The following is a 23,086-nucleotide window of genomic DNA, read 5'->3' as shown; positions in this document are numbered from 1 at the left end:
ATAAAATATTGAAGTCGATATCTATAATGGAGGAGACAGTCAAAGCATGTGACATCAACTATTCAACTCTATAATTAATCTTCCTACCATGTGGGTCGTAATGGCTTTGATATAATCGTTTTCGTAAGAGACTTCTATCTTGTATTAATGTTCTTAAGTCTTTTTAAAAAAATATTGGTTCTACACTTCTATCGTAGATTTTGATAAAATAATACAAATAATAAGTTTGATTGGCAAGGAAAAAAGATGGTCGTTAAACCTTCGTTCAAAAAAAAAAAAAAAGATAGTCGTTTTCTTTTGAGACTTCCATCTTTTCTTAATGTTCTTAAGATTTTTTTTTTAGTAGCAAGTTATTTGGATCAACACTTCTATTGTAGTTTTTTTAAAATACTACAAATGACATCATTTCTCTTTTTTCTTTTAAAAAAGGTACGATGCATATTAAATTTGAATGATAATGTACCAATGTAATCTAGCTCAATAGTATTTATTCTTCTTAATCACTAAAAAACTAAAGATTGTTTTGGTAATGAATATCTTAAGATATCCTTAGCCCAAGCCCATGAAATGATGAAATCTTTATGAGCCCACTAAATTTGTTTGTCAACAAATCAAAATAAACTATATACAACAACCTCAAATCAAAATAAACTACAACAAACAAAATATTGATTTAACTTATTTTCTTCTATTAAAAACCTAAAATTTTGATCAAAACCAACAAATTTTATGATGAAATTAGAGACTAGAATATATTTGGTCTATTTAACTCGAAACTGTATACAAAACAGTTTTCGTATGTAAAAATTTCAAATGTCTAAGATTTCTAGTTTTATATCAATATTTTGTCAATCATATAGATATAGATTATCTTATTAATTAATGAATAATTTACAGTAAAAGGCACATTATGACTTTCATATTATACGTTAAGTCACTTACAACTATTGAAGCACTTTTCATGTGTGAGAAGACATTTCTGTCCTTCCCACAACTTACTCCTCTAGTAACTTATCTTTTCTCATTAACCTTTTTTACCGTCATTCTCCCTCTGACGAACCCTAATTTCCGTCGAACCTGAAGACGGAACGACGCCATTTCCGGCGACCAATTTTTGGGTCGATATCCGATATATTGCCTCTAATTTCGGTTGGAATCTTTTCCCTTGCCGCGATTTTCGCTCAATCCAAGTCACTTCCTCGAAAACTCCTGTTCTTTCTTCGAATCCATTTCCACCGTCTCTTCTGTTACCCGATGTCAGGTAGTTTCTTCGCAACTTCGAAGTCGTTTTTTTCGGATCACCTGTTCCTTGTTCTCTTCAATCCCAATCATGAAGCTTGTGTTTTATGTATTAGGGTTCATGTTTGTTGTTCCGATTTTTCTTTACTGAGTTGTTTATTTGCAGATTCAGAACGGGATTCGCTGTTCGACCACAGGCTTCCGTCGCGGTTGTTCGCGACTGACCGATTTCCCATCAACCGCATCAACGTCTACTCCAAGCCGGACACCTTGACATTTGTGCATGATGTCTTGCGGGGTACTGAAGAGTTCGAAACTATTTTGAACTCTCCTTTTGGCCGTTTATTCCAACTTCCCGCAGTCAGATGTCCTATATCCTGCAAGCTCATCCATGCGCTTCTGACCAGACAACTTGTCACTAAGAAAAAATACGAGATCTGGATAGCCTTTGGTGGACAACCATTTCGTTTTGGTTTGAGGGAGTTTGGACATATCACAGGTTTGTCCTGTGCCGAATTCCCTGAGGAGTACCATCCCGATTATAATGCACCTAATGAGGTCGTGCCTGATGCTTACTGGAGGGAGCTAATTGGAGACGATCCGAAAACCACACTCGCCGACATTGGACACTTGCTTAAAACGCAAAACGATATGCCAAGTAGCAGAAGAATCCGTCTAGCTCTGCTTCTAATCGTCGATGGAGTTTTAGTTGCTAACACACAGGTACACAAGCCCACCCCTAAGTATGTCCGCATGTTGGAAGACCTTGATGGATTCTTGAGTTTTCCTTGGGGGAGAGAGTCTTTTCTGAAAACCATTGCTTGTATGCGGCCTGCGTTGAAAGTGCCTGGTAAAGTAGATGACCCTGTTGGAGGTTTTAGGCAACTTCTGCGCCAATCAACTTTCCGAATGCAAGGTTTCCCACTAGTATTACAGCTACTCGCTTTCGAAGCTGTCCCTGCTCTTCTATTGAAGTTACCCAACTCGAATGATCATACCACACTTCTTCAATGGCCCCATGTTAAGCTTCGTAAGAATGATTCTCTTTCCATACGCGACGTGCTAGACGTGGAGTTCGGGGACAATGTAAGTCCTAATGTTTTCTTTTTACATTGTTCCTTATCGTGTATAGAATTTCACGAATTTTGGCCGCTTAACACAATTTTTTTCTTCATAACACTAATAACTTATTGTTCATCCACTAATCGACATACATCCTCCCGATGTGCTTGGATGAGGAGAATGGGATGATGAGATAAAAGATCGGAAGGTCGCTTACCTTGAGCAGCTGGTCACAAATGGTCACTCTTTCACCAAAGACGTTTGCCCTGGTGGAGACGCTGCTGAACCGTTAAAGGCACATGTCCCACTCCAGCACGAAATGTTCACCGTAGACATATTGTTGACCGCAAAAAAGCCCTTTCTCAACATCAGACTCCATCGAAGTTACGTACTCGTAAGAAGGCCACAAAACACGTTAGTCGTCGAAAACAGAAAACTATCGATGAGTTTCTCCATCCACGTGATAATCAGGTATTAAACGACAACGAATGGTTGCTATCTGAGGTTAAGCAGTTGTCTGCACGTGTAAAAAAAACTGGAAGACAAACTTAAAGCGCGCAAGTCAGCCCGTTTGGGGAAATTTTCATCCCAATGTTTAAGCTCTGCCAGATCGAGAAGAAAACGCCGGGATCCGCGTCCATCACCAACACGATTAACTAGTCCTACTTGGTCTTCTACTCCTACTCCCATTATTAGTCTTACCGCAGACATTTTCTCACCACGAAACATCGGTGCCAACCAACATGGTCAATCACCTGTCCACGCAGGCGACGACAATTCTGGTCCCCATTCTGTAAGTCTGATCTACACACTCTAAGTTAATCTTTCTGCTTCATTTGAACCTTTTACAAACTCATATATGAATGGTAACCAATTCCTTACAGCAGAGCAGGGACGCCCCATCCAACACTGGGATATATGACTGCCTCATGGAGGACAATCATTCAGAGCATGCGCCCAATGGTCACACCGCTCATCCACACAGCTCAACACAAAACTATCCCTTTTTGTACGAGTCTGCTTAAAGTATAACATCTCCTTAATTGCAAAAATAGCTAGAGCAATCCTACAATCTTCCTTCGTTGGGAACACCTATCCAACACGGATACAATCCAACCCTTCTGCCAAATCCAAATCGGGAATGTCTGCATTCTCGTACAGTGTATCATCAAACAAGGGGGGAATATCGAACTCCTCATCATCCACCGCACCAATATCTACTGGACACCCAGAACCCAGCTTCACACCACCATCCATGCCTCCGTATCCACTGTATTCACTCTTTGTGAATCCACCTGGTGGAACATTACCAACGTATACATCGTGGTCAAAAGCGTCGTTTGTGGTACACCTGATCACGTTAGCATCATTAAGCCCTTCCCACCTTTTGTCAGAACTATTTACCGGATCGCACATCACCTCAGCTGCATTAGACCCACTAAGCGCTTCATCTAGAAATGGTTCCCAGAATTCTTTATCATACTCATGGTTCATTACATCATAATGAACTTCGTCACCAACATCACCGTCCCCCTCATTTTCGCTATCGGAATCAACAGTTACAAAATTTTTGTCATTGCCTGTTTTGTACATTGCCTCAAACATCTCAGCATGCTTAAGAAGATCCTCGTCCAAACTCCCCTGCGAAGCAGATTTCTCGCCGAAATCAGACACCGGCGCTGCTTTCTTGGTCCTAAATAACCCATCATCACCATCGAAATCTCGTTTCCTGGACGTCGATGGACCACCATTTTGATAGGTACTCCCCGAACCCGAACCATTTTCTGATGTAAACACACTTCCGGTACTATCATCAGACATTGCTGTCAACCCGGCGGTGTTAAACCCATCTTCCTCCTCGGTTGTAGGAAAAAAACCAAGCTTCCGACCATAGCCATTAAGCGCCTCCCCTCCATTTTTACGCATTTTTCCAGGTACATGGTTTCTAAAGAAACCATCACCACTGGTACTCATCGGCGTCTTAAATACAAACCCCTCACCATCAAAATTATTAGGGCCTCTCCTTGTAGGGTATGGAGTTTTATAAGCAGAAAGGTCTCCAGAATACTCTGACCCGCTGTTTCTTCTAAGTCCCGTGCTTCTAATAGCAGTACCACCTCCCTCAAAACCGTTTATCTTCTGCACGTCTCCTTCAAACCTTGCAAAGAGGTTGACACTACTCTGTACCGCTTTGTGTTTGAGGAAATATCCAATCGAGCACTCGTTACTGACCATAACTGGCGGCGTTGAAATGCCTGTAGCCAGTTTGTTACTATTAGGAGGCCAATAGCTTAGTGTTACCGACAAACCATCGCCCCCATCATCAAAAAATGCACCAATAACACTCTTTTTCAGCTCAGCAATCGTAATGCCAGTCCTCAATGGGACAACCCGAGACATCTTCTGCTCGTCAACAACAAAATCCCAAACACCTTTTCTGGAACGAGTCCATTCGCCGCAAATTACAAGACAATGTTCTTCCATTCCTGCAAGTTAAGAAACACATAAACCAACGTCATCGACCTTATCCACGCCAGGGACATCCACCATTTAGCTAAAGAACACATAGACAAAGGAAAACATACCTCTAGAGCAACTTGTCGGCCGAAACTGCCTCCTCAAATCAAACCGTTTGACCTAAACTTAACATTGTTTCCTAAGCATTACGACATGACGTTTTATCTACCTCTTCTTCACAGCCGTTGGATAATCAACATTTAATGCAAATCTAACGGCGGAGAGTAAGATCTTCATTTAGTGCGCGAAACCCAATGGCTCCGCTTTTTCTTTAAATTTTGAAATCCTAACTATCCATATCCTTTAATCCAAAGTTGAGCATCCAACATATGGACATCCATCCAGTTACATTTACAGGTATTTTTCGATCGAGCCAATTTTAGCTGAAATCATTGCTATCCGTATCCGCTAATCCACATTTGACCATCCCACATAATGACATCCATCCAGTTACATTTACAGGTGTTTCCCGATTGCCAGGAAGCAAAATAATTCAAGAACACGACAACTACCGACGGCTGTTAATTACACTTTCATACTAAACCGAAACACGACGATTCGGATTTTAGCGTAGAACCAATACCAATCTCCCGTTGGGTATATCATTACCATCTCCGATTTTGTTCCAAAACAGAGAACGGGATTCAATCACAGCTGGTCCTCCGTCGAATTTCGAGCTATATAGAGTCGACTTTAATTGTTATTTTCTCCGTCAATTTCCATACTTTCTCATAGCTATCTTATCAGGAGTTTCTGCGGACATCTGTTCTTCTTTTCCGACCATCGGCGAGAACCTCCGTCACAGGTGAGATGAGGTAAAAAAAAAACAAGGGGACGATGAAATTGTACAACACAAATCTAAAGTAAAGGTAAGCTTATCTATTTACTCCCCTAAAAACTGATGAAAGTGCCACAATAGTTATAAGTGTCTTTTTATGTAAAGAAAGACACAAAAGTGTCTTATTATGTAAATCACTCTTAATTAATTTATATTTGGTGATACGATCTTAAAAGGAGATTAGAGATGAGAAGAACAGAGACAAAAGAGAAAATAGAGATTTAAGAAAGCAATTTAAGACGTTGTGCTTTGATAAGTATTTCATGAGGGATGTGTTCCTCTACATAAAGAGAAAATACTCAAAAAACGACATCAGGTTAAATTAAGCTTTGCATCACTTTAGCATCGGCCAAAACATAACAGTTGGAACTAGGACTGTTTGATCATTTAGTCACCATTTCTTCTTCTTCTTGTCTTTTCACAGGCCTGATCTCGATTCCCTGGAAAATCAAACCACTCTTCCAATGTCCCATCTGAGTCTCCATTACACTAATCTCAATCTCATCACCATCTTCACAACCTCCATTGTCGATGTAAAACTTCCCAAGCTCCACTTCCCTCCACCCATCTCCTCTCTCCTTTGGCTCCTCCACGTTCCTGCTACCAACTTTCCTCTCTGCTTCAACTTCTTCTCTCGGAAACAGCATCCATGGACGCCTTGTCCTAAACGCTCTGGACACCGCTGCGTGCGAAACTCCCGAGTAACGATACCCGCTGCGTGAATCCGTATCTCCAGGTTCGAGAAACACAAACTTCTTGGTGGTTTCTTTCCCGACAAAACCAACTTCAGCTTCCACAGGCGTGTGGTCGAACCCGTGTGATCTATTGCTTGTTCTCTTGAACACTGCGTAAACCGAGTAATGTGTCTTCTTTGACAGCATTCCGCAACTTATCTTGCCTCGAATCTCGAACCAACACACATTACGAAGCTCTGCTACTTTCTCAAACCTGATTCCACACATATACAGAAAGTTATGTAAACACCAATTGCACAGTTTCAGAAACAGAGGATAAGTTAAGTAATGAAGAAGAAAACAAAACTTACTTAGATTCAGGAACTGTAATCCATTGCCAATAAGCAGGAGAATCTCCCCATATGATCGTTAAATCCATCGCAGATAACATAAAACACTTCTTTCCACTAGATTTCTCCAACCAAAAGCTCTGATTTTTCCCCAAAATTGACAGAAACAAAAATACAAAAATCAGGAATTGGAATTTGAAAGTGTAAAAAAACTGAAACTTTTTCACATTCCCGAATCAGATTCGATTAAATTTACCTTTTTGCCGTCATCGATCAGAACGGAATCATCAGCGAGAGACAAATAAACCTCCTTTTTCGACGAGCAATTCAGCGACCGAGGCACAAGAGACGCATACTCCGGAGGAAGAAACGTCTCCCAAACCAAATCCGATTGTGCCGCCGATTTAACGGCTTTCGAAACCGAAGCCACAACACAAGCGTCGCGTGGTGTAGTATGAGAAATCACCATAGAGATACAATCTTCCGGCAATGTTTCGAATCGCGACGATGCTCCGACCACAACAATCGAATCGTTACGGCTTATTCCTCCGCCGGAATTCGAATCGCCGACTTGAATTTGCTCCATTAGCGTTCGAATCTTAGAATTTTGGGAATCAGATGTGTTTTAAGTAAAGAGAGTATCTTTAAGAAACGGTGTTGTGAGCGTGGAAACGAGTGGGATTTATATATCGGTTCGTGTTTCGTGAAAGACTTACTGGTTAAGATTTAATGAGAGTTTCCGATATTACCCTTATAAGCGTAACGTCTTTGGGATAATGACTCATATCAAATGAAAAAGTTTTGCCTTTATCTATACAGCCAAAGCAACTAACTTTTTTTTTGTTTCTTTTTTTCGTGTTTACCTTACCTATGAAGTCTTTTGTTACGAGATTCATTTATAGTATAGTATATTAAATTATTTAGAAAGTCAATAATTCATAACCTTTTTGTTAAAGACCAGATCATCATGTAGGATAAATTTACTCATGTGTAATTCTCGGCTAAGTAAAGTGTGCAAAAGCATTGTAGATGATGTGTGTTCTTGTGAGGGCATGATGAACATAAACAAACCCAAATTCACAAACTTTACAATCCACAATACAACTCAAAGCTTTTGACTTGCTTAGATTAGAACATGAAACTGAAGTAAACAAACATTAACTGGGAACTCATTAAACTATAAACTGTTCTTCCATTGCATGAAACCACATACAATTCAGCGAAATTCGAGGAATATATATTATTCATATTTTTTTTTAGAAATTGAAAATGATGTACTTTTTACTTCAAAATGAAGCACCATTGAAGATGCTCAACAAAAGAGATGATTAGGAAAGAAAAAGAAAAACACAATTTCTTTATTGAAGAATGATGGAACACCAAAATCACACAATACAAAGGAACATTACAATCCAAAAATTTAAGAGATTCGAAAACATTACAATACAACAAAGTTTTTTCACTTGCTTAGACATGAAATTGAAGCAAACACGCATAGACCGGAGAACAGATATAAACTTTTACAACTAAGCTTTTGCAGGGCGGAATTCAATTCCTTGAATGATCAAACCACTTTTCCGATAAGGAGAATCAATCTCAACAACAGTTACTTCTATATGATCGCAACATGATTCATTGAAGAATTCACCAAGCTCAGCTTCCATCCACCACCCTCTCCTCTGGTTTCGTTACATCACTCAATTCTCTCTCCAGGCTCTCTCTGACTCTCCTTTGACGACCACTAGGCCCGACAAAGTATATTAGCTTCTCAGAAGAGATTTGTCCAATCAATCTAACTCCAACTTCTACTGGCACATCCTCTAAACCAGTACATCCATTCTTAGTCTTGAACACAATGTAAACCGAGTAAAGAGTTTCAGGAGATAGGTAACGAGTATGCATCCCGGCACGAATGTTAAGCCAACATCCATCTAGAAGCTCAGCTATTTTTTCAAACCTGCATTTTTACAACATAATCATCATCATCATCATCATCATAATCAGAATGATCACAATCGAACTATCAAGAGAAAGAAAAGAAACAAAAAAAAAAGATGTTACCTAGATTCAGGAATTGAAATCCATTGCCAATGCTGAGGACTATTTCCCCATGTGATATACATTTCTTTGGAAGAGAACATAATACATCTTTTTCCACTCGCTTTCTCTAACCAAGAGATCTTTTTTTTTTAAAAAAAAAAAAAAAAAACTCAAAACAGTCAAGAAACCTTCACCAAATTTACGCTAGAGAGTGTATAGGAATTTTCTCAAATCACCGTTTACATAAATTCTCTAGCATATATAAGTCAATGATTCTACACACGTAATATTTCTTTTTAACCAAAATTTTCTATACACGTAGTAATCCAGAGTATTTCTGAAATGTGACTGGATCCCACAACTCTCATAGAAGAAGACTTGATTAATTCTATATGCAATAATTTAAATTTGAACAGGAGGCAGATCATTACTCTCAAATCCGATAAACAAACGTGCAAAAAATGATGAATTTATAATATACCTTTTTGCCATCTTCGATTAGACGAGGATCATCGCAGAGAGAAAAATAATTCTCCTTCTTCGACAAGAAACCACCGGATTTAGGGATCAGGGATGCCTACTCGGGCGGCAGAAACTTCTCCCACACGCTATCGGATTTAACCGCCGATTCAAAGGTTTTCGAAACCAAAGCAGCAACACATGCGTCTCGTGGACTTGTCAAAGAGATAATGTTAGAGATGCATTCCTTCGGCAAGTCATCGTAAGACGGCGACGCAGCTCCAGAGACCATCTCTGCTGCTCCAGATTCGGCGCTAGAATCATCGTTGAGAAGTTTTGTAAAACCGGAAACTTCTCTGCCTTTGCCCTTTTTTTTGCCTATCCAACAACAGTAAACTTGTATGCCTTTAGCTTTAGAGTCAACGCCGTGTCTTTGCCCCATCGCTGCGCTCCCAAAAAAGAAGAAAGACTCCCCACATAATTACGGAAGTACCCTTCTTTGCATCAATGTTCACCTGAGTTGACTTTGTTCGTTAGAATATTTCCAAAACCCAACTTGTATATGGGCAAATCGGGGAAGTCGTGACATTCATTTCTTGTGACTTGTACACAACGTAATGACTGTAAGATGATTCAAAGAACATACTTTTCACATTTTTCTTATTGATGGATATATATCTATATATATATATATATATATATATATAGATATATCAAAATCAAATAAAAATCGCGTTCACACACATCACAAGATCAAATTAAAAGAATTAATGTTTCTTATTTTCTTACTCAAAACATGATAGAGATCGTAACCAGAGTAAACCGACATTGGTTTGGTCAAAGAGTACTGAATGGAGATATGGCATATGTTATATGTGTTCTCCTAAATTAATGGGATTGTATCCCTACTACTTCACGTTGCTTAGTTGTGATTTAGAAGTAAAATTACATACATCTTCACTTAACTGAACACACAACTTCTTTAATGAATGTGTGTTCATGTGAGAATGATGAACATAAGTAAAACCCAAAATTCACGAACATTACAATCCTAAGAACTTATAGATTTGATATCATTACAATAAAACTCAAAGTTTTTCGCTTGCTTAGACATGAAATTATAGCAAACAAACATTAACCGGAAACTGTTCTTCCATCGCACGAAATTACATATAACTGAAAATATAAAAGCATTTGGAAATGAAATTTCTCTACAAATGCATCGTAGATGATAAGAGAAAAAAAAACACAACTTCTTTATTGAAATTTGTTCATGTCAAAATGATGAACACCAAAATCAAACAATACAAACATTACAACCCAAAAAAATTATGAGATTCGAAAACATTACAATACAACAAAGCTTTTCCACTTGCTTAGACATGAAACTGAAGCAAACAAGCATAAACCATTCCATCACAGGCAACCGGATATAAATTTTTTTACGAGCTTTTTGCGGGGCGGAATTCAATACCTTGAATGATCAAACCACGTTTCCAATAAGGAGACTTAGTCTCAACAACACTTACAGAAATATCATCACAACATGACTCATTGAAGAATTCACCAAGCTCAGCTTCCATCCACCCATCTACCCTCTCCTTTGGTTTTGTCACATCTCTCACTTCTCTGTCCCTCCTTCGATCACTAGGTCCAACAAAGTATATCAGCTTCTGAGAAGACTCTTGTCCAACCAATCCAACTCCAACTTCCACTGGTATATCCCCCAATCCAGGACATCCATCCTCAGTCTTGAACACAATGTAAACCGAGTAACGAGTTCCAGGAGATAGGTAACGAGTATGCATCCCGGCACGAATCTCAAACCAACACACATTTAGAAGCTCTGCTATTTTATCAAATCTACATTATTCCAACATAAGCATCATCATCATCATCATCATCATCATCATCATCATCATCATCATCATCATAATCAAAATGAGTGATCACAATTGAATCATATATATATATATAAAAAAAGGCCAGATGTTAAGTACCTAGATTCAGGAATTGAGATCCATTGCCAATACTGAGGACTACTTCCCCATGTGATCCACACTTCCTTGGAAGATAACATTATACATCTTTTCCCACTCGCTTTCTCTAACCAGAAGCTCTATTTAAAATAAATAAATAAACTCAAAACAGTCAGAAACTACACCAAATTTACGCTAGACAGAATATTGGAATTTTTCAAATCACTATTTTCATAATTCTCTAACATAAGTCAATGATTCTATACGCGTATTAATACAGAGTATCTCTGAAAATAAGGTTGGATCATCACACAACTCTCATATAAGAAGACATGATAATTACTCTCAATTATCCGATAAACAAAAGTACAAAAACGATGAATATAGATATACCTTTTTGCCTTCTTCGATTAGACGATGATCATTGCAGAGAGAAAAATAAATCTCCTTCTTCGACGAGAAAACTCGCGATGCAGGAATCAGAGATGAATATTCCGACGGAAGAAACTTCTCCCAAACACTATCGGATTTGACCGCCGATTCAAAGGTTTTCGAAACCGAAGCGGCGACGCAGGCGTCTCGTGGACTCGTGAAGGAGATTATTTTGGAGATGCAATCCACCGGCAATGAATCGAACGGTGACGTCCCGGAGATGATGATCTCTCCGCCGCTTTCGACGACGCTAGGTTCATCGTCTTTTTTTTGCGCCATATCGTTGCCTCTGTATCAAAATTCGTCTGCGTCTGGAAGATTATTGAAAAAAGCTAACAAAGACTTTTTTGTTTGTTTGTTGTAATAAAATAGACTCTCTTGAGTTCTGTGACTATTTCTAAAGTCACCTCTGTCGTGAAAAGTGTTTATAAGGACGGAAAAAGGGACACGTGTAGTCCGTCTCCATCTATTTACGAAACTACCCTTCTTGCCGTGTGCGTTTCTCGCCTTCACGCTGCATGTTTTATTTTCCTTCTTTTTTTTTATTACATGATGATTGATTTCCTAGCTTATAAATTAGTATTATACAACGATTTGGCTACGAAATTTTAAATCGATTGTAAGGTTAAAAGTTAAAACAGACAGCTGAAAATGTGTTGTTTTTTTTTTTTTATTGTAACTAGGATTAAAATGTGTTGTTATGAATCGTTTACAAATTTGAAACGGTTCACATTTGTACTCGATTGATTTTTTTTTTTTTTTCGTTTTTCTAAACAGCTCTTTTAAAAGGCTTGGATTTGTAGTTCCATATTAATTTTTTTATCACCATTAATTAGAACCATCAGTCAACCATACAAACCGCTGAAAACAAAAGTTACCACAACATGTTGAACGTGGCCACCAGTCAGAACCTACAATATCTACGAAACTATTATATATAGATGATTCAAAAAACATAATTTCTATTTATATAGTTTACTTTACGTGTACAAGATAAACTACGTAAGAAAAATGTCAGAAAATATATTAACATCAAAATCCAAAGAAATGTTCACAAAAAAAACATCAAAAATCAAAAACACCAAAATATATACCACCCTTGCACCAGTTAACAAAAGATTCAATAACATTACAATACAACTCAAAGCTTTTCATTTGCTTAGACATGAAATTGAAGCAAACACGCATATATAAAGGGGAACGGATATATAAACTTTTACAATTAAGCTTTCGCAGGGCGGAATTCAATTCCTTGAATGATCAAACCACGTTTCCAATCAGGAGACCTAGTCTCAATAATCCTAACAGAAATATTACGACAACATGATTCATTGAAGAATTCACCAAGCTCAGCTTCCATCCACCCATCTACCCTCTCCTTTGGTTTTGTTACATATTTTCTCCTTTCAGTCTCTCTTCATCGATCACTACGCCCAACAAAGTATATAAATTTTCGAGGAGATTCTTGTCCAACCGATTCAATTCTAACTTCTACTGGCACATCCCCTAATCCAGGACATCCATTCTTAGTCTTGAACACAATGTAAACCGAGTAACGAGTGCCAGGAGTAGGTAACGAGTATGCATCTCGGCACGAATCTCAAACCAACATACCTTTAGAAGCTCCGCTGTTTTATCAAACCTACGCATTATTGCAAAATCATCATCATAATAAAAAAGAGTGATTAAAATCGAATTAAAAAGAGAAAGAGAGAGAGAGATAGAGAAAAACAAAAGGATGTTTACCTAGATTCAGGAATTGAAATCCATTGCCAGTACAGAGGATCATTTCCCGAAGAGATATCTAGTTGCTTCGCAGATAACATGATACACCTCTTCCCACTCGGTTTGTCACTCTACGATTTTTTATATTTTCAAAGCTCATTTAATCAAAAATATTCTTCAAGAATCAAAAGTCAAACAGTCAGAGATAATTCAGATAATATTATACCATTTTGCCATCTTCTATTAGAACAGAGTCGTTGCATAAAGCGAAATAGAGCTCCTTCTTTGTTGAGAAGATCCTCGATGAAGGAATCAGAGATGGATAATCCGGCGGCAGAAACTTCTCCCATATGATATCGGAGTTGACCGCTGATTTGAAGGTTTTTGAGACCGACGCGGCCACGCAGGCATCCCGTGTACTTGTGAAGGAGATTATGTTGGAGATGCATTCCTCCGGCAATGAATCCAAAGAGGAGGAACCAGAGACTATCTCTCCTTTGGCTCTAGATTCATCGCCATGATATTTCTCCATGGCTTGCATTGCATTTATGAGTCGTCTCCGTTTGAGAGCTGAAAAAGCCTGAGAGTTGTTGTTCTGACTTTTTTTAGCAATCTTTTAGGTCGTCATTTTTTGCCTTTTTTTATTTTGAAAGATTCTAGCTAAAACACCAAATTGGTTTGCTAATGACGTGTACAACGGTTTATTTTAATACCACTATTACATCACAGTGAAACATTATGATACTTCTTCCTAGAAAATTTAAGAGATCAAGTTGGATTGACCCAAATACCAAACTCCAAAACGTTGGTCCCAAAAAAAAAAAAAAATTATACTGTAAATTCTTTTACATAAATATGAAAAACAGAAAAGAATACAATTTAACGGGAAAAGGAGAAAAAAAATGCAAAGTTAAAAGAAAAACTTTAGACAGATTCTAATTAGATAGAAATATCATATGACAGCCTATGGAATAAAGTAATAAACCAATATATGATAAAGTTTAGAGTCAACGCCGTGTTTTGGTCCGGAAACTTATTTGCCTTTGCCTCTTGAGTCAACGCCGTATTTTCGACACTGACCTGCCTCTGACTGTAACCTATCTATGTCATTTTTCTTTCTTCTTGAAATTTCACATATGTACTCGATTGATTTTTTTTTTTTTGTCTAAAGAGCTATTTAAACATCTTAATTAGTTTTGTAATTCTATATACAATGAGTATGATATTAACGAATCTTTTATTCTCTTTATATTTTACTCAGTGTATAGTAATATCTCTTTTGTTTTATCACCATTACTTAGAACCATCAGTCAACCAAACAACCGCTGCAAACAAAATTACCCCATCATATAGAACGTGCTCACCAATCAGAAGTTCAGAACGACCTACAATATCTACGAAACTAGTTAGTATAATGTTTCCAAGAACATAATTTCGTTTACTTTATCTGTAAAAGATAAACGTGTACGTAAGAAAATGTTTCGTGTTTACCTTACCTATGAAGTCTTTGTTACGAGATTCATTTATATAATCATATTAAATTATTTAGAAAGTCAATAATCGATAACCTTTATTAAACATTTTTAGGGGAGAAAAACACACCTTCATTATTGAATGTGTGTTCATATGAGAGAATGATGAACATTTAAAAAACTAAATTCACAAACATTACAACCCAAAAACAAAAGGATTCGATAACATTACAATACAACTCAATGCTTTTCACCTGCTTAGACATGAAACTGAAGCAAACACGCATTGAACGGAAAACGGATATAAAACTTTTACAAATTAAGCTTTCGCAGGGCGGAACTTAATTCATTGAATGATCAAATCACGTCTCCAATAAGAAGACGTAGTCTCAATAATCCTTAGAAAATATCATCACAACTTGATTCATTGAAGACTTCACCAAGCTTAGCTTCCATCCACCCATCTACCCTCTCCTTTGGTTTTGTCACGTCTCTCACTTCTCTGTCTCTCCTTTGACCACTAGGCCCGACAAAGTATATAAAACTTCGAGGAGAGCTTTGTCCAATCACTCCAACCAATCCAACTTCAACCCTTACTGGCACACAGAGCCGGCCTTGAGCCCAAGCAAACCAAATCCATGTTTGCGGCCCTTATTTTTACAGAAAAATTTTTAAAGACAAAACAACCAATTTTTTGAAAAAAAAATATGCAAAACAGCCCATTTTTGCTCTATAGCTTGCGGCTAATGCAAAAAATATGCAGTTCAGGACCGGCTTATCCTCTAAAACCAGGACATCCATTCTTAGTCTTGAACACAATGTAAGCCGAGTAAAGAGTTTTAGGAGATAGGTAATGAGTATGCATCCCGCGGTAGGAATCTCAAACGTTGTAAACTGTACAAGCTCCACTGTTTTTCAAACCTGCATTATTGCAACATCATCATCATAATAATAATCAAAAAGAGTGATTAGTATTAACGGAAAAAAGAAAAAAAAAAGTGCAATGATAGAAATAACGTTAGAAAGATTCTAATTAGATGGAATATCATATGACAGCTTATGGCGTAAACCATATAATAAATGTTAGACCCAACGCCGTGTTTTTGGTCCGGAAACTTATTTGCCTTTGCCTCTTGAGCCAATGCCGTGTTTTTGACACAGACTTGACATGTAATCTATATCAGCATCTTTCTTCATGTAGATGTTGTAGACTCAAAAAAAAGAACGTTTAAAGTCGTATCTGAGGTTGAGGAAAACAAAAAGAATGACTCGATTAATTAAAGTCGCTCTCAAAAATATTTATGAATATACGGACTACCCATCCTTTGCTCCGTGTGATTGATGTTGGGTTTTGAATTTTAGAAAGATTATAACGAACATTTATAATAAAGTAATTGGTTAAGTTAAACTATCTCAGTTACTCTAACCAAAAAAAAGAGGAAAAAAAAATATATCTCAATTAGTCTCTAACTATGGTCTTGTTTGTTTGTGAATATAGTTAAACCATCTCAATTACTTGTTCTTTCCCCCTTTATATCAAAACATAACCGGAAGTCATCTGTACAATAAACCGGTGTTTACATTTTCACCGGCCGGATTTCAATCCCTTGAATAATCAAGCCACTATTCCAATAAGAGTGCTTAAGCTCTCTAATATTAAAACAAAACGAATGACAATCAATTAATCCTCCTCCATTGAAGAATTCCCCAATCTCTATCTCTTTCCACCCATCTTCCCTCTCTTCTAGTTTCATTAGCTGAATCCAGTCCAATATTTTGGTACTTGTAGAAGGTCCTTGTCTACACAACTGATCAAGTCCAACACGTTGGAAGCCATGCAGTCGATTACTTGTCTTGTACACAATGTAAATCGAGTAAAGTGTTCCATGAGATAGCATTCGAGTATTCATCACATCGCGGATATCAAAAGAGCATTCGATGAGAAGCTCTGGTACTTTGAAAAACCTTCACAACACAAAACAGTTCGTGGCGTAGTGTACCGTGCAACATCATGATCAGAACCAGTTCATTTTACAATCAATATTTTTAAAACGGATAATAAAGGACTTAATTAATTACCTAGATTCAGGAGTTGATATCCACTGGCAAAACCGAGGATCATATACATATGTGATGGCAAGTTGCGTTGGAGATAACATGATACACCTTTTCCCACTCGCTTTCTCTAACCAGAAACTCTTTCGTTTTCGAAAGGAAAAAGAAGCTCAAATATTCAGAATATATACATTCAGAAAATATTACAAGTTACAAGTTACAAATTAAAAGTTACACCAATTTTCTCCAAATTTTAATTTTACTTTGTAGACACAATTAACCTTCTAACAGAACTTCAATAAGTTTATACACAAACTGAAATTTAAAGGCGAGAGACAGACCAGTTTTCTCAAATCTTAATTATAAACGATATACAAAATTTATGAATATACATTATATCAAGATATACATATATATATATATATATATTACCTTTTTGCCATGGTCGAAGAGAACAGGATTGTCGCATAATGCGAAATAGAGATCCTTCTTCGATGAGAGATCACGCAACTGAGGAACCAGAGAGGAATAGTAATCCGGTGGAAGAAACTTCTTCCATACGGTATCGGACTTGACCGCCGATTCAAATGTTTTGGAAACCGAAGCAGCGACGCATGCGTCTCGTGGACTTGTCAAGGAGATTATGTTAGAAATGCAATCCTCCGGCAAGTCATCGAACGGTGAAGTCCCGGACACGATCTCTCCTTGGCTTAATTGGCCACTAGATTCAACGCCATGTTTTTGCCCCATCGTTGCCGTTATCAATTATTTGCCTCAGAAGCTTGACACAGAGAGAGAGAGATAAAGGCCAATGACTTTTTTATTACTCTTTTTATGTTTTGAGTCTTTTGACTATTTCTAAAGTCGTCTCTGTTGCTTAACGAATAGAAAATGACTATTAAAATGTTTTTTGTTGTCTCTTAGCACAAAAAAATGTTTGTTATATAAATTTTGGCTTTAAAAAACAAACTGTAACTTTACAATAAAATAAAATCACAAATTATAAAAGAGTGTATAGAAAAATAGGATTTAAAACCCTTGTTACAAAAAAGGCTTTATACGCTAACATTTTTACGCAAACATTAAATTTACAAACTCAATTACGCTAACATTTTGCTTCTTATGTTTTTCCTAAGAGATGTAACAGTTTTTTTTTTTTTCTTTTTTAACTTTACTTCTTAGACACAAATATGACTGTGATGACAAAAACATAACCGGGAAATAATTAAACCGTTCTCCCACGAACCGGTATTGTTATTTTGCTGGCCGGAATTCGATTCCTTGAATGATCAATCCACGCTTCCAATACGGTGACGTAATATCAACAATACTCAGCTCAATTTCATCACAACCCAATGATGATCCTCTTTCATTGAAGAAATCTCCAATCTCTGCCTCTATCCAACCATCTTCTCTCATTTTTGATTTCATGAGCTCCCGGGAGGAAGAAACCATCAAAAAGGGCCCTCCTTCCCCACTTTTTGATTCTGTCACTAGACTCATCGAAGCATATGAACCTTTTATTAGTTGTTTGTCCCAACAAGCCAATTCCAACTTGTATGGGCAAATCACGGAAGCCATGACATCCATTTCTTGTCTTATACACAACGTAAGCCGAGTAACGAGTTCTTGGTGATAGGATTCGAGTATTCATCCATCCACGGATCTCGAAAGCACATACATCAAGAAGCTCTGGTACCTTTCCAAACCTAACATAACACATTTTCAGCCCATCTTCATTATCATCATCTATAAATCTTGTGTGTCATTTGTTTTCTCACTTTTTTTATCATGAGAGTAACAAGTAACAAAAAAGGGAGTTACCTAGATTCAGGAATTGAGATCCATTGCCAATACTGAGGACTACTTCCCCATGTGATCGCGAGTTTCTTCGCTGATAACATGATACACTTCTTCCCACTCGCTTTCTCTAACCAGAAACTCTATATATGATATATGCTCAAAATAAAGAAACTCATTTAGTCAAAAATATTGGATGGCAGCAAACTCAAACAACCAGATATATCCAGATATATATAATATACCTTGTTCGACCCCCAAAAAAATATATATATACTTTTGTCCATCTTCGATTAGAATAGGCTCGTCGCATAAAACGAAATAAAGCACCTTCTTCGACGAGAAAACTTGCAATCCAAGAATAAGAGATGAATACTCTGGTGGAAGAAACTTCTCCCACACGCTATCTGACTCGACCGTCAATCTAAATGTGTTTTTGAAACCGAAGCGACAACGCACGCGTCTCGTGGACTTGTAAGAGAAACTATGTAAGAGACGCAGTCCTCTGGTATGTCATCCAAAAGGCGAAGAGCGGGAAACGATCTCTCCTCTGGTTTCACCGCTAGATTCAATGCCGAGTTTTTGCTCCATTGACAAACCGAAAACACCAAGTTTTTGTCCCCATTGCTGCATCTATCTGTATTATCATCAATGGAAGCTGAGAGATTTCAAGACTTATGTTACATTTCTTCTGACTCGTCCTAAAGTCGATCTCAAAACTTATGTTACATTTCTGACTTCGTTCCCATTTATTTTACGAAAACGCCCTCGTTCCCATCAGTGCGCACGCACGTCTGTCCTCACAGGAACTCCATGTTTTTATTGTTGGTTTGGTTTGCAAAATTATAAACTAACAAACCAATTGAACCGTATGTCACAGACTTAAATTCAGACTATAAATTCAACTTGAAAATTTGGATGGTTGGTCTTGCGTGAATTGATGAGATAAATATATAAAAATTCACAAACATTACATTCCACAAACTTGGTTCCATGTTTCAAAAAAAAAAGGTTGTAAAGAAGCCTCAAACAAATTACTTTGGCAATAAAATTAACCTTCTAACGAAAAGAAACTTTGCTGGTTTTCTGTAGGACGAATTTCAATGCCTTCAATGACCAATCCCTCAATCCAACGGAAATTCGACTTATATTGCGAAGCAGTCACAATAATTTCATCATCACCTCCTGCTTCATTGAAGAATTCCCCAAGCTCAAGCTCCATCCACTCATCTTCTCTCTGCTTTGGTTTCAGCCTTCCGTTATATCCTTCAAAGTTCTCATCTGTAACCGGATCAAAGCATACTAATCTTCTCGAAACAAACGTTCCCATCAAAATGTACGCTTGTATGGTGCAATCCTCAAAGCCACGAAAATGATCCAGTTTCTTGAACACAACGTAAGCCGAGTAAAGAGTTTCTGGAGATAGGATACTAGAATATGTACTGCCATGAATCTCGAACGTTGTTACAATCTCTCCTACTCTTTCAAACCTGCACAACAGAGATAGGGCAACGTTTTTACGCATATGGAATTAATCGAGTCATTATATACAACCGAATTACACGAACATAACAAAAAACGTACCTAGATTCAGGAATTGGATACCATTTCCAATACTCAAGAGAATGTATTAATGATGCATCTTCTTCATATCCGACTGCAAGGTCCAATGCGGATAACATGATACACTTCTTCCCACTTGCTTTCTCTAACCAGAAGCTCTTTAATTTTTGGAAAAGGCTAAAAAGATCAGGAATTCTCAATCGAAACACGAATATAATTAAAAACTTCACAGTTACATCAAATTGCTTCAAAAACAAAAAAGCTTGAATCACATCCTTTTGTAGCCATAATTCTAACGTAACTCGATGATTCTACACGCAAATTGTAATTAGTATACGAGACAGATAATTATAATTAGGAATCCGAACATCAAATATAAGATGAGGCTTGAGGAAATATATGACCAGAACCAATCTATATCTTCACTACCAAATGATTTTAGCTGGAAATTTTATAAACCTAATTAACAATGATTCTCAAATGGCATAAACAAAGTTGATATATATAGTCAGATATACCTTTGAGCCATCTTCGATGAGAAAATGATCACAAAGAGCAAAATAGAGCTCCTTCTTCGATGAGAAAACTCGCGATCCAGGAATCAGAGATGCATAATCCGGCGGCAGAAACTTCTCCCACATAGCATCTGAGTCAACAGCAGATTTAAAGGTTTTCGAAACCAAAGCAGCAACACATGCGTCTCGTGGACTCGTCAAAGAGATAATGTTAGAGATGCATTCCTCCGGCAAGTCCTCGAAAGACGACGCTACAGAGGCCTTCTCTGTTCCGAATTTGGCTCTAGAATCATCATTGCCGTGTTTTGGAAAACCAGAAACTCCTCCTCTGCCTTTGCCTCTAGATTCAACGCTTTGTTTTTTGCCTATCCAGCAACAGTAAGCTTGTATGCCTTTACCTTTGCCGTGTTTTTGCCACATCGCTGCGCTCTATAGATCATGTGTATCTTCTTTTTCCCTCTCAAAGGTTGAAGCTTCAAAGTAGTCTCTGCCGCGTAATATCCCAAAAAAAAAAGAAGAAAGACTCGTGTAAAGCCACCCCCACATAATTACGGAAGTACCCTTCTTTGCATCAATGCTTACCTGAGTTGACTTTGTTCGTCAGAATATTTCCACAAAACCAACTTGTATATGGGCAAATCGGGGAAGCCATGACATCCATTTCTTGTGACTTGTGCACAACGTAACGACTGTAAGATGATTCAAAGAACATACTTTTCACATTTTTCTTATTGATGGATCGGATCATGTGAGAATGATATATATAACATCAAATAAAAATAAAAATTACGTTCACAAACATCACGATATCAAACAACATTAATAATTCGTTTTAAAAGTTTGTTTCTTCTTTTCTTACTCAAAACACAAAAGAGTGATTACAAAAACATATAACCAGAATCCTCCCAAACGATCTTCCATGATGTCATATCGCTTTTACCAGCTTTTTACAGGTCGCTCATGCTACAAGATTATTTTCCACGATTTTATACAACAACGTTTTTAACTTTACTTAGACATTAGACTCATACCAAATCATAACTAGAATCATCAAGCCGTTCTTCCACTGCAGAAAACCGGTTTACATATACCAACATGGAAACATCGGAACTTACCTCTTCACTCAATCGATCAGCGGTAAAATCAAGTAAAAACAAGTGCATCACTTTACTGGCTTTTGGTTGGACGGAATTCAATTCCTTGGATGATCAAGCCACTCTTCCAATGCAGCAACTTAGTCTGTAAAGCACTCATCTCAATTTCATCACTAGACAATCCTCCTCCTACATTGAAAAACTCCCCAAGCTCTACCTCCATCCAACCATCTTCCCTCTCCTCTGGTTTCACTATGTTCCTCCTTCTTTGCCTCCTTCTTATTGGAAGCTGCTCATCCATAGCCGTATCAAAGCATACGAGTCTTCTTCTAGAGGCTGTCACTCCAACTACAGCTTCTATGCCCACATCCTCAAAGCCATTACACTGTTCCGTTTTCTTGAACACAATGTAAGCCGAGTAAAAAGTTCTTGGAGATAGGACTGAGTATTTGTCCTGCCACGGATCTCGAACCAACATACAGCGATAAGTTCAGCAACTCTTTCGAATCTGCATAAGCACAGGGCAAAAGAAATTTAAGCACTCTCATAATAATCCAAACGAAATGAAATGAAGTACCTAGCTTCAGGACATGGAATCCATTGCCAATACTGAGGATTATCTCCCCATGTGATCGAGAGAGTCATCGCTGATACCATGATACACCTCTTCCCACTCGCTTTCTCTAACCAGAAGCTCTTTGATTTTATATAGAAAACACAAAAAAATTCCAAATAATCAGAAATGCTCCTTAAATTTCTGAAATAAGCTTGAATCAAATCCTAGCTACCGTAATTCTCTATACAAAAATTGAAATTCGAAGTCCAGAGGCAGCTCATCATCCTAAAATCTGTACAACAAAGGTGCAAAACCCAATGGATACGCATATATTACCTTTTTGCCATCGTCGATTAGAACAGGATCGTCGCATAAAGCGAAATAGAGCTCCTTCTTCGATGAGAAAACTCGCGATCGAGGAACCAGAGACGCATATTCCGGCGGAACAAACTTATCCCATACAATATCTGACTTGGCCGCCGATTCAAAGGTTTTCGAAACCGACGCGACGACGCAGGCGTCCCGTGGACTCGTGAAGGAGATTATCTTAGAGATACAGTCCTCCGGCAAGTAATCGAAAGGGGAATAATCAGAGACGATCTCTCCGATTTTGCCTCTAGAATCAAACCCGCATTTTCTCCCATCGGTGTCTGTATCATCGTCTTCCTCTGGAAGCTTCAGAGTCGACTCTTCTTAAGTAGTCCTATGAATTTACG

At 37.7% G+C, this 23,086-nt stretch overlaps 7 protein-coding genes and 2 pseudogenes across 7 annotated transcripts; 1 reads left to right on the top strand and 8 right to left on the bottom strand.

Annotated features, from left to right (window-relative positions):
• Nucleotides 1–1,254: 1,254 nt before the first annotated feature.
• Nucleotides 1,255–3,326, top strand: LOC112083397. The gene is made up of 3 exons (XM_024151124.1): nucleotides 1,255–1,261; nucleotides 1,406–2,325; nucleotides 3,186–3,326. Exons 1-3 carry the CDS (start codon nucleotides 1,255–1,257, stop codon nucleotides 3,324–3,326), a joined length of 1,068 nt encoding a protein of 355 aa, XP_024006892.1.
• A 2,550-nt stretch (nucleotides 3,327–5,876) lies between these two features.
• Nucleotides 5,877–7,266, bottom strand: LOC18013290 (F-box protein PP2-B1). The gene is made up of 3 exons (XM_006395738.2): nucleotides 6,937–7,266; nucleotides 6,702–6,820; nucleotides 5,877–6,604 (listed from the first exon to the last, which is right to left on the bottom strand). Exons 1-3 carry the CDS (start codon nucleotides 7,264–7,266, stop codon nucleotides 6,040–6,042), a joined length of 1,014 nt encoding a protein of 337 aa, XP_006395800.1. The 3' UTR covers nucleotides 5,877–6,039.
• Nucleotides 7,267–8,206: 940 nt separating this feature from the next.
• On the bottom strand, nucleotides 8,207–9,621 carry LOC18013244 (annotated as a pseudogene).
• An 816-nt stretch (nucleotides 9,622–10,437) lies between these two features.
• LOC18013243 (F-box protein At2g02240) lies at nucleotides 10,438–11,998 on the bottom strand. The gene is made up of 3 exons (XM_006395736.2): nucleotides 11,552–11,998; nucleotides 11,180–11,298; nucleotides 10,438–11,042 (listed from the first exon to the last, which is right to left on the bottom strand). The coding sequence occupies exons 1-3, from the start codon at nucleotides 11,867–11,869 to the stop codon at nucleotides 10,622–10,624; spliced, it is 858 nt and encodes a 285-aa protein (XP_006395798.1). The 5' UTR covers nucleotides 11,870–11,998; the 3' UTR covers nucleotides 10,438–10,621.
• An 814-nt stretch (nucleotides 11,999–12,812) lies between these two features.
• On the bottom strand, nucleotides 12,813–13,856 carry LOC18013248 (annotated as a pseudogene).
• A 1,330-nt stretch (nucleotides 13,857–15,186) lies between these two features.
• Nucleotides 15,187–17,592, bottom strand: LOC18013105 (putative F-box protein PP2-B2). The gene is made up of 5 exons (XM_024151720.1): nucleotides 17,275–17,592; nucleotides 16,867–16,985; nucleotides 16,703–16,752; nucleotides 15,577–15,657; nucleotides 15,187–15,401 (listed from the first exon to the last, which is right to left on the bottom strand). Exons 1-5 carry the CDS (start codon nucleotides 17,590–17,592, stop codon nucleotides 15,187–15,189), a joined length of 783 nt encoding a protein of 260 aa, XP_024007488.1.
• Nucleotides 17,593–18,096: 504 nt separating this feature from the next.
• LOC18013104 (F-box protein At2g02240) lies at nucleotides 18,097–19,233 on the bottom strand. Its single transcript, XM_024151700.1, is given in 6 exon segments — nucleotides 18,097–18,282; nucleotides 18,320–18,551; nucleotides 18,667–18,785; nucleotides 18,898–19,074; nucleotides 19,077–19,160; nucleotides 19,162–19,233. Coding segments are annotated over 6 exon segments (870 nt in total).
• A 408-nt stretch (nucleotides 19,234–19,641) lies between these two features.
• LOC112083534 (F-box protein PP2-B10-like) lies at nucleotides 19,642–21,191 on the bottom strand. The gene is made up of 3 exons (XM_024151667.1): nucleotides 20,724–21,191; nucleotides 20,227–20,363; nucleotides 19,642–20,132 (listed from the first exon to the last, which is right to left on the bottom strand). The coding sequence occupies exons 1-3, from the start codon at nucleotides 21,138–21,140 to the stop codon at nucleotides 19,694–19,696; spliced, it is 993 nt and encodes a 330-aa protein (XP_024007435.1). The 5' UTR covers nucleotides 21,141–21,191; the 3' UTR covers nucleotides 19,642–19,693.
• Nucleotides 21,192–21,616: 425 nt separating this feature from the next.
• LOC18012638 (F-box protein PP2-B10) lies at nucleotides 21,617–23,014 on the bottom strand. Its single transcript, XM_024151798.1, is given in 5 exon segments — nucleotides 21,617–22,258; nucleotides 22,261–22,322; nucleotides 22,392–22,510; nucleotides 22,707–22,972; nucleotides 22,975–23,014. Coding segments are annotated over 5 exon segments (858 nt in total). The 3' UTR covers nucleotides 21,617–21,887.
• Nucleotides 23,015–23,086: the final 72 nt, after the last annotated feature.

The sequence above is a fragment of the Eutrema salsugineum genome, unplaced genomic scaffold (assembly GCF_000478725.1).
Source record: "Eutrema salsugineum unplaced genomic scaffold, Eutsalg1_0 scaffold_6, whole genome shotgun sequence".
Classification (NCBI taxonomy): Eukaryota; Viridiplantae; Streptophyta; class Magnoliopsida; order Brassicales; family Brassicaceae; genus Eutrema; species Eutrema salsugineum.
Note: the sequence above shows the minus strand (reverse complement) of the source record. Positions and strands in the feature narration are given on the sequence as shown.

Coding starts and splice junctions, on each gene's coding strand:
- LOC112083397 (XM_024151124.1), top strand. Junction 2,326..3,185: donor ACGTGGAGTTCGGGGACAAT/GTAAGTCCTAAT, acceptor AATTCCTTACAG/CAGAGCAGGGACGCCCCATC.
- LOC112083534 (XM_024151667.1), bottom strand. CDS start 21,140: ATGTGGCAAAAACACGGCAAAGGTAAAGGCATACAAGCTTACTGTTGC. Junction 20,364..20,723: donor TCATCGAAGATGGCTCAAAG/GTATATCTGACT, acceptor CAAAAATTAAAG/AGCTTCTGGTTAGAGAAAGC. Junction 20,133..20,226: donor TATCCAATTCCTGAATCTAG/GTACGTTTTTTG, acceptor TCTGTTGTGCAG/GTTTGAAAGAGTAGGAGAGA.
- LOC18013243 (XM_006395736.2), bottom strand. CDS start 11,869: ATGGCGCAAAAAAAAGACGATGAACCTAGCGTCGTCGAAAGCGGCGGA. Junction 11,299..11,551: donor TAATCGAAGAAGGCAAAAAG/GTATATCTATAT, acceptor TATTTTAAATAG/AGCTTCTGGTTAGAGAAAGC. Junction 11,043..11,179: donor ATCTCAATTCCTGAATCTAG/GTACTTAACATC, acceptor GGAATAATGTAG/ATTTGATAAAATAGCAGAGC.
- LOC18013105 (XM_024151720.1), bottom strand. CDS start 17,592: ATGGGGCAAAAACATGGCGTTGAATCTAGTGGCCAATTAAGCCAAGGA. Junction 15,658..16,702: donor ATGCTCTTTTGATATCCGCG/ATGTGATGAATA, acceptor GAGATTCCTACC/GCGGGATGCATACTCATTAC. Junction 15,402..15,576: donor GACTAAGAATGGATGTCCTG/GTTTTAGAGGAT, acceptor CTTGGGCTCAAG/GCCGGCTCTGTGTGCCAGTA.
- LOC18013290 (XM_006395738.2), bottom strand. CDS start 7,266: ATGGAGCAAATTCAAGTCGGCGATTCGAATTCCGGCGGAGGAATAAGC. Junction 6,821..6,936: donor TGATCGATGACGGCAAAAAG/GTAAATTTAATC, acceptor GGGAAAAATCAG/AGCTTTTGGTTGGAGAAATC. Junction 6,605..6,701: donor ATTACAGTTCCTGAATCTAA/GTAAGTTTTGTT, acceptor GTGTGGAATCAG/GTTTGAGAAAGTAGCAGAGC.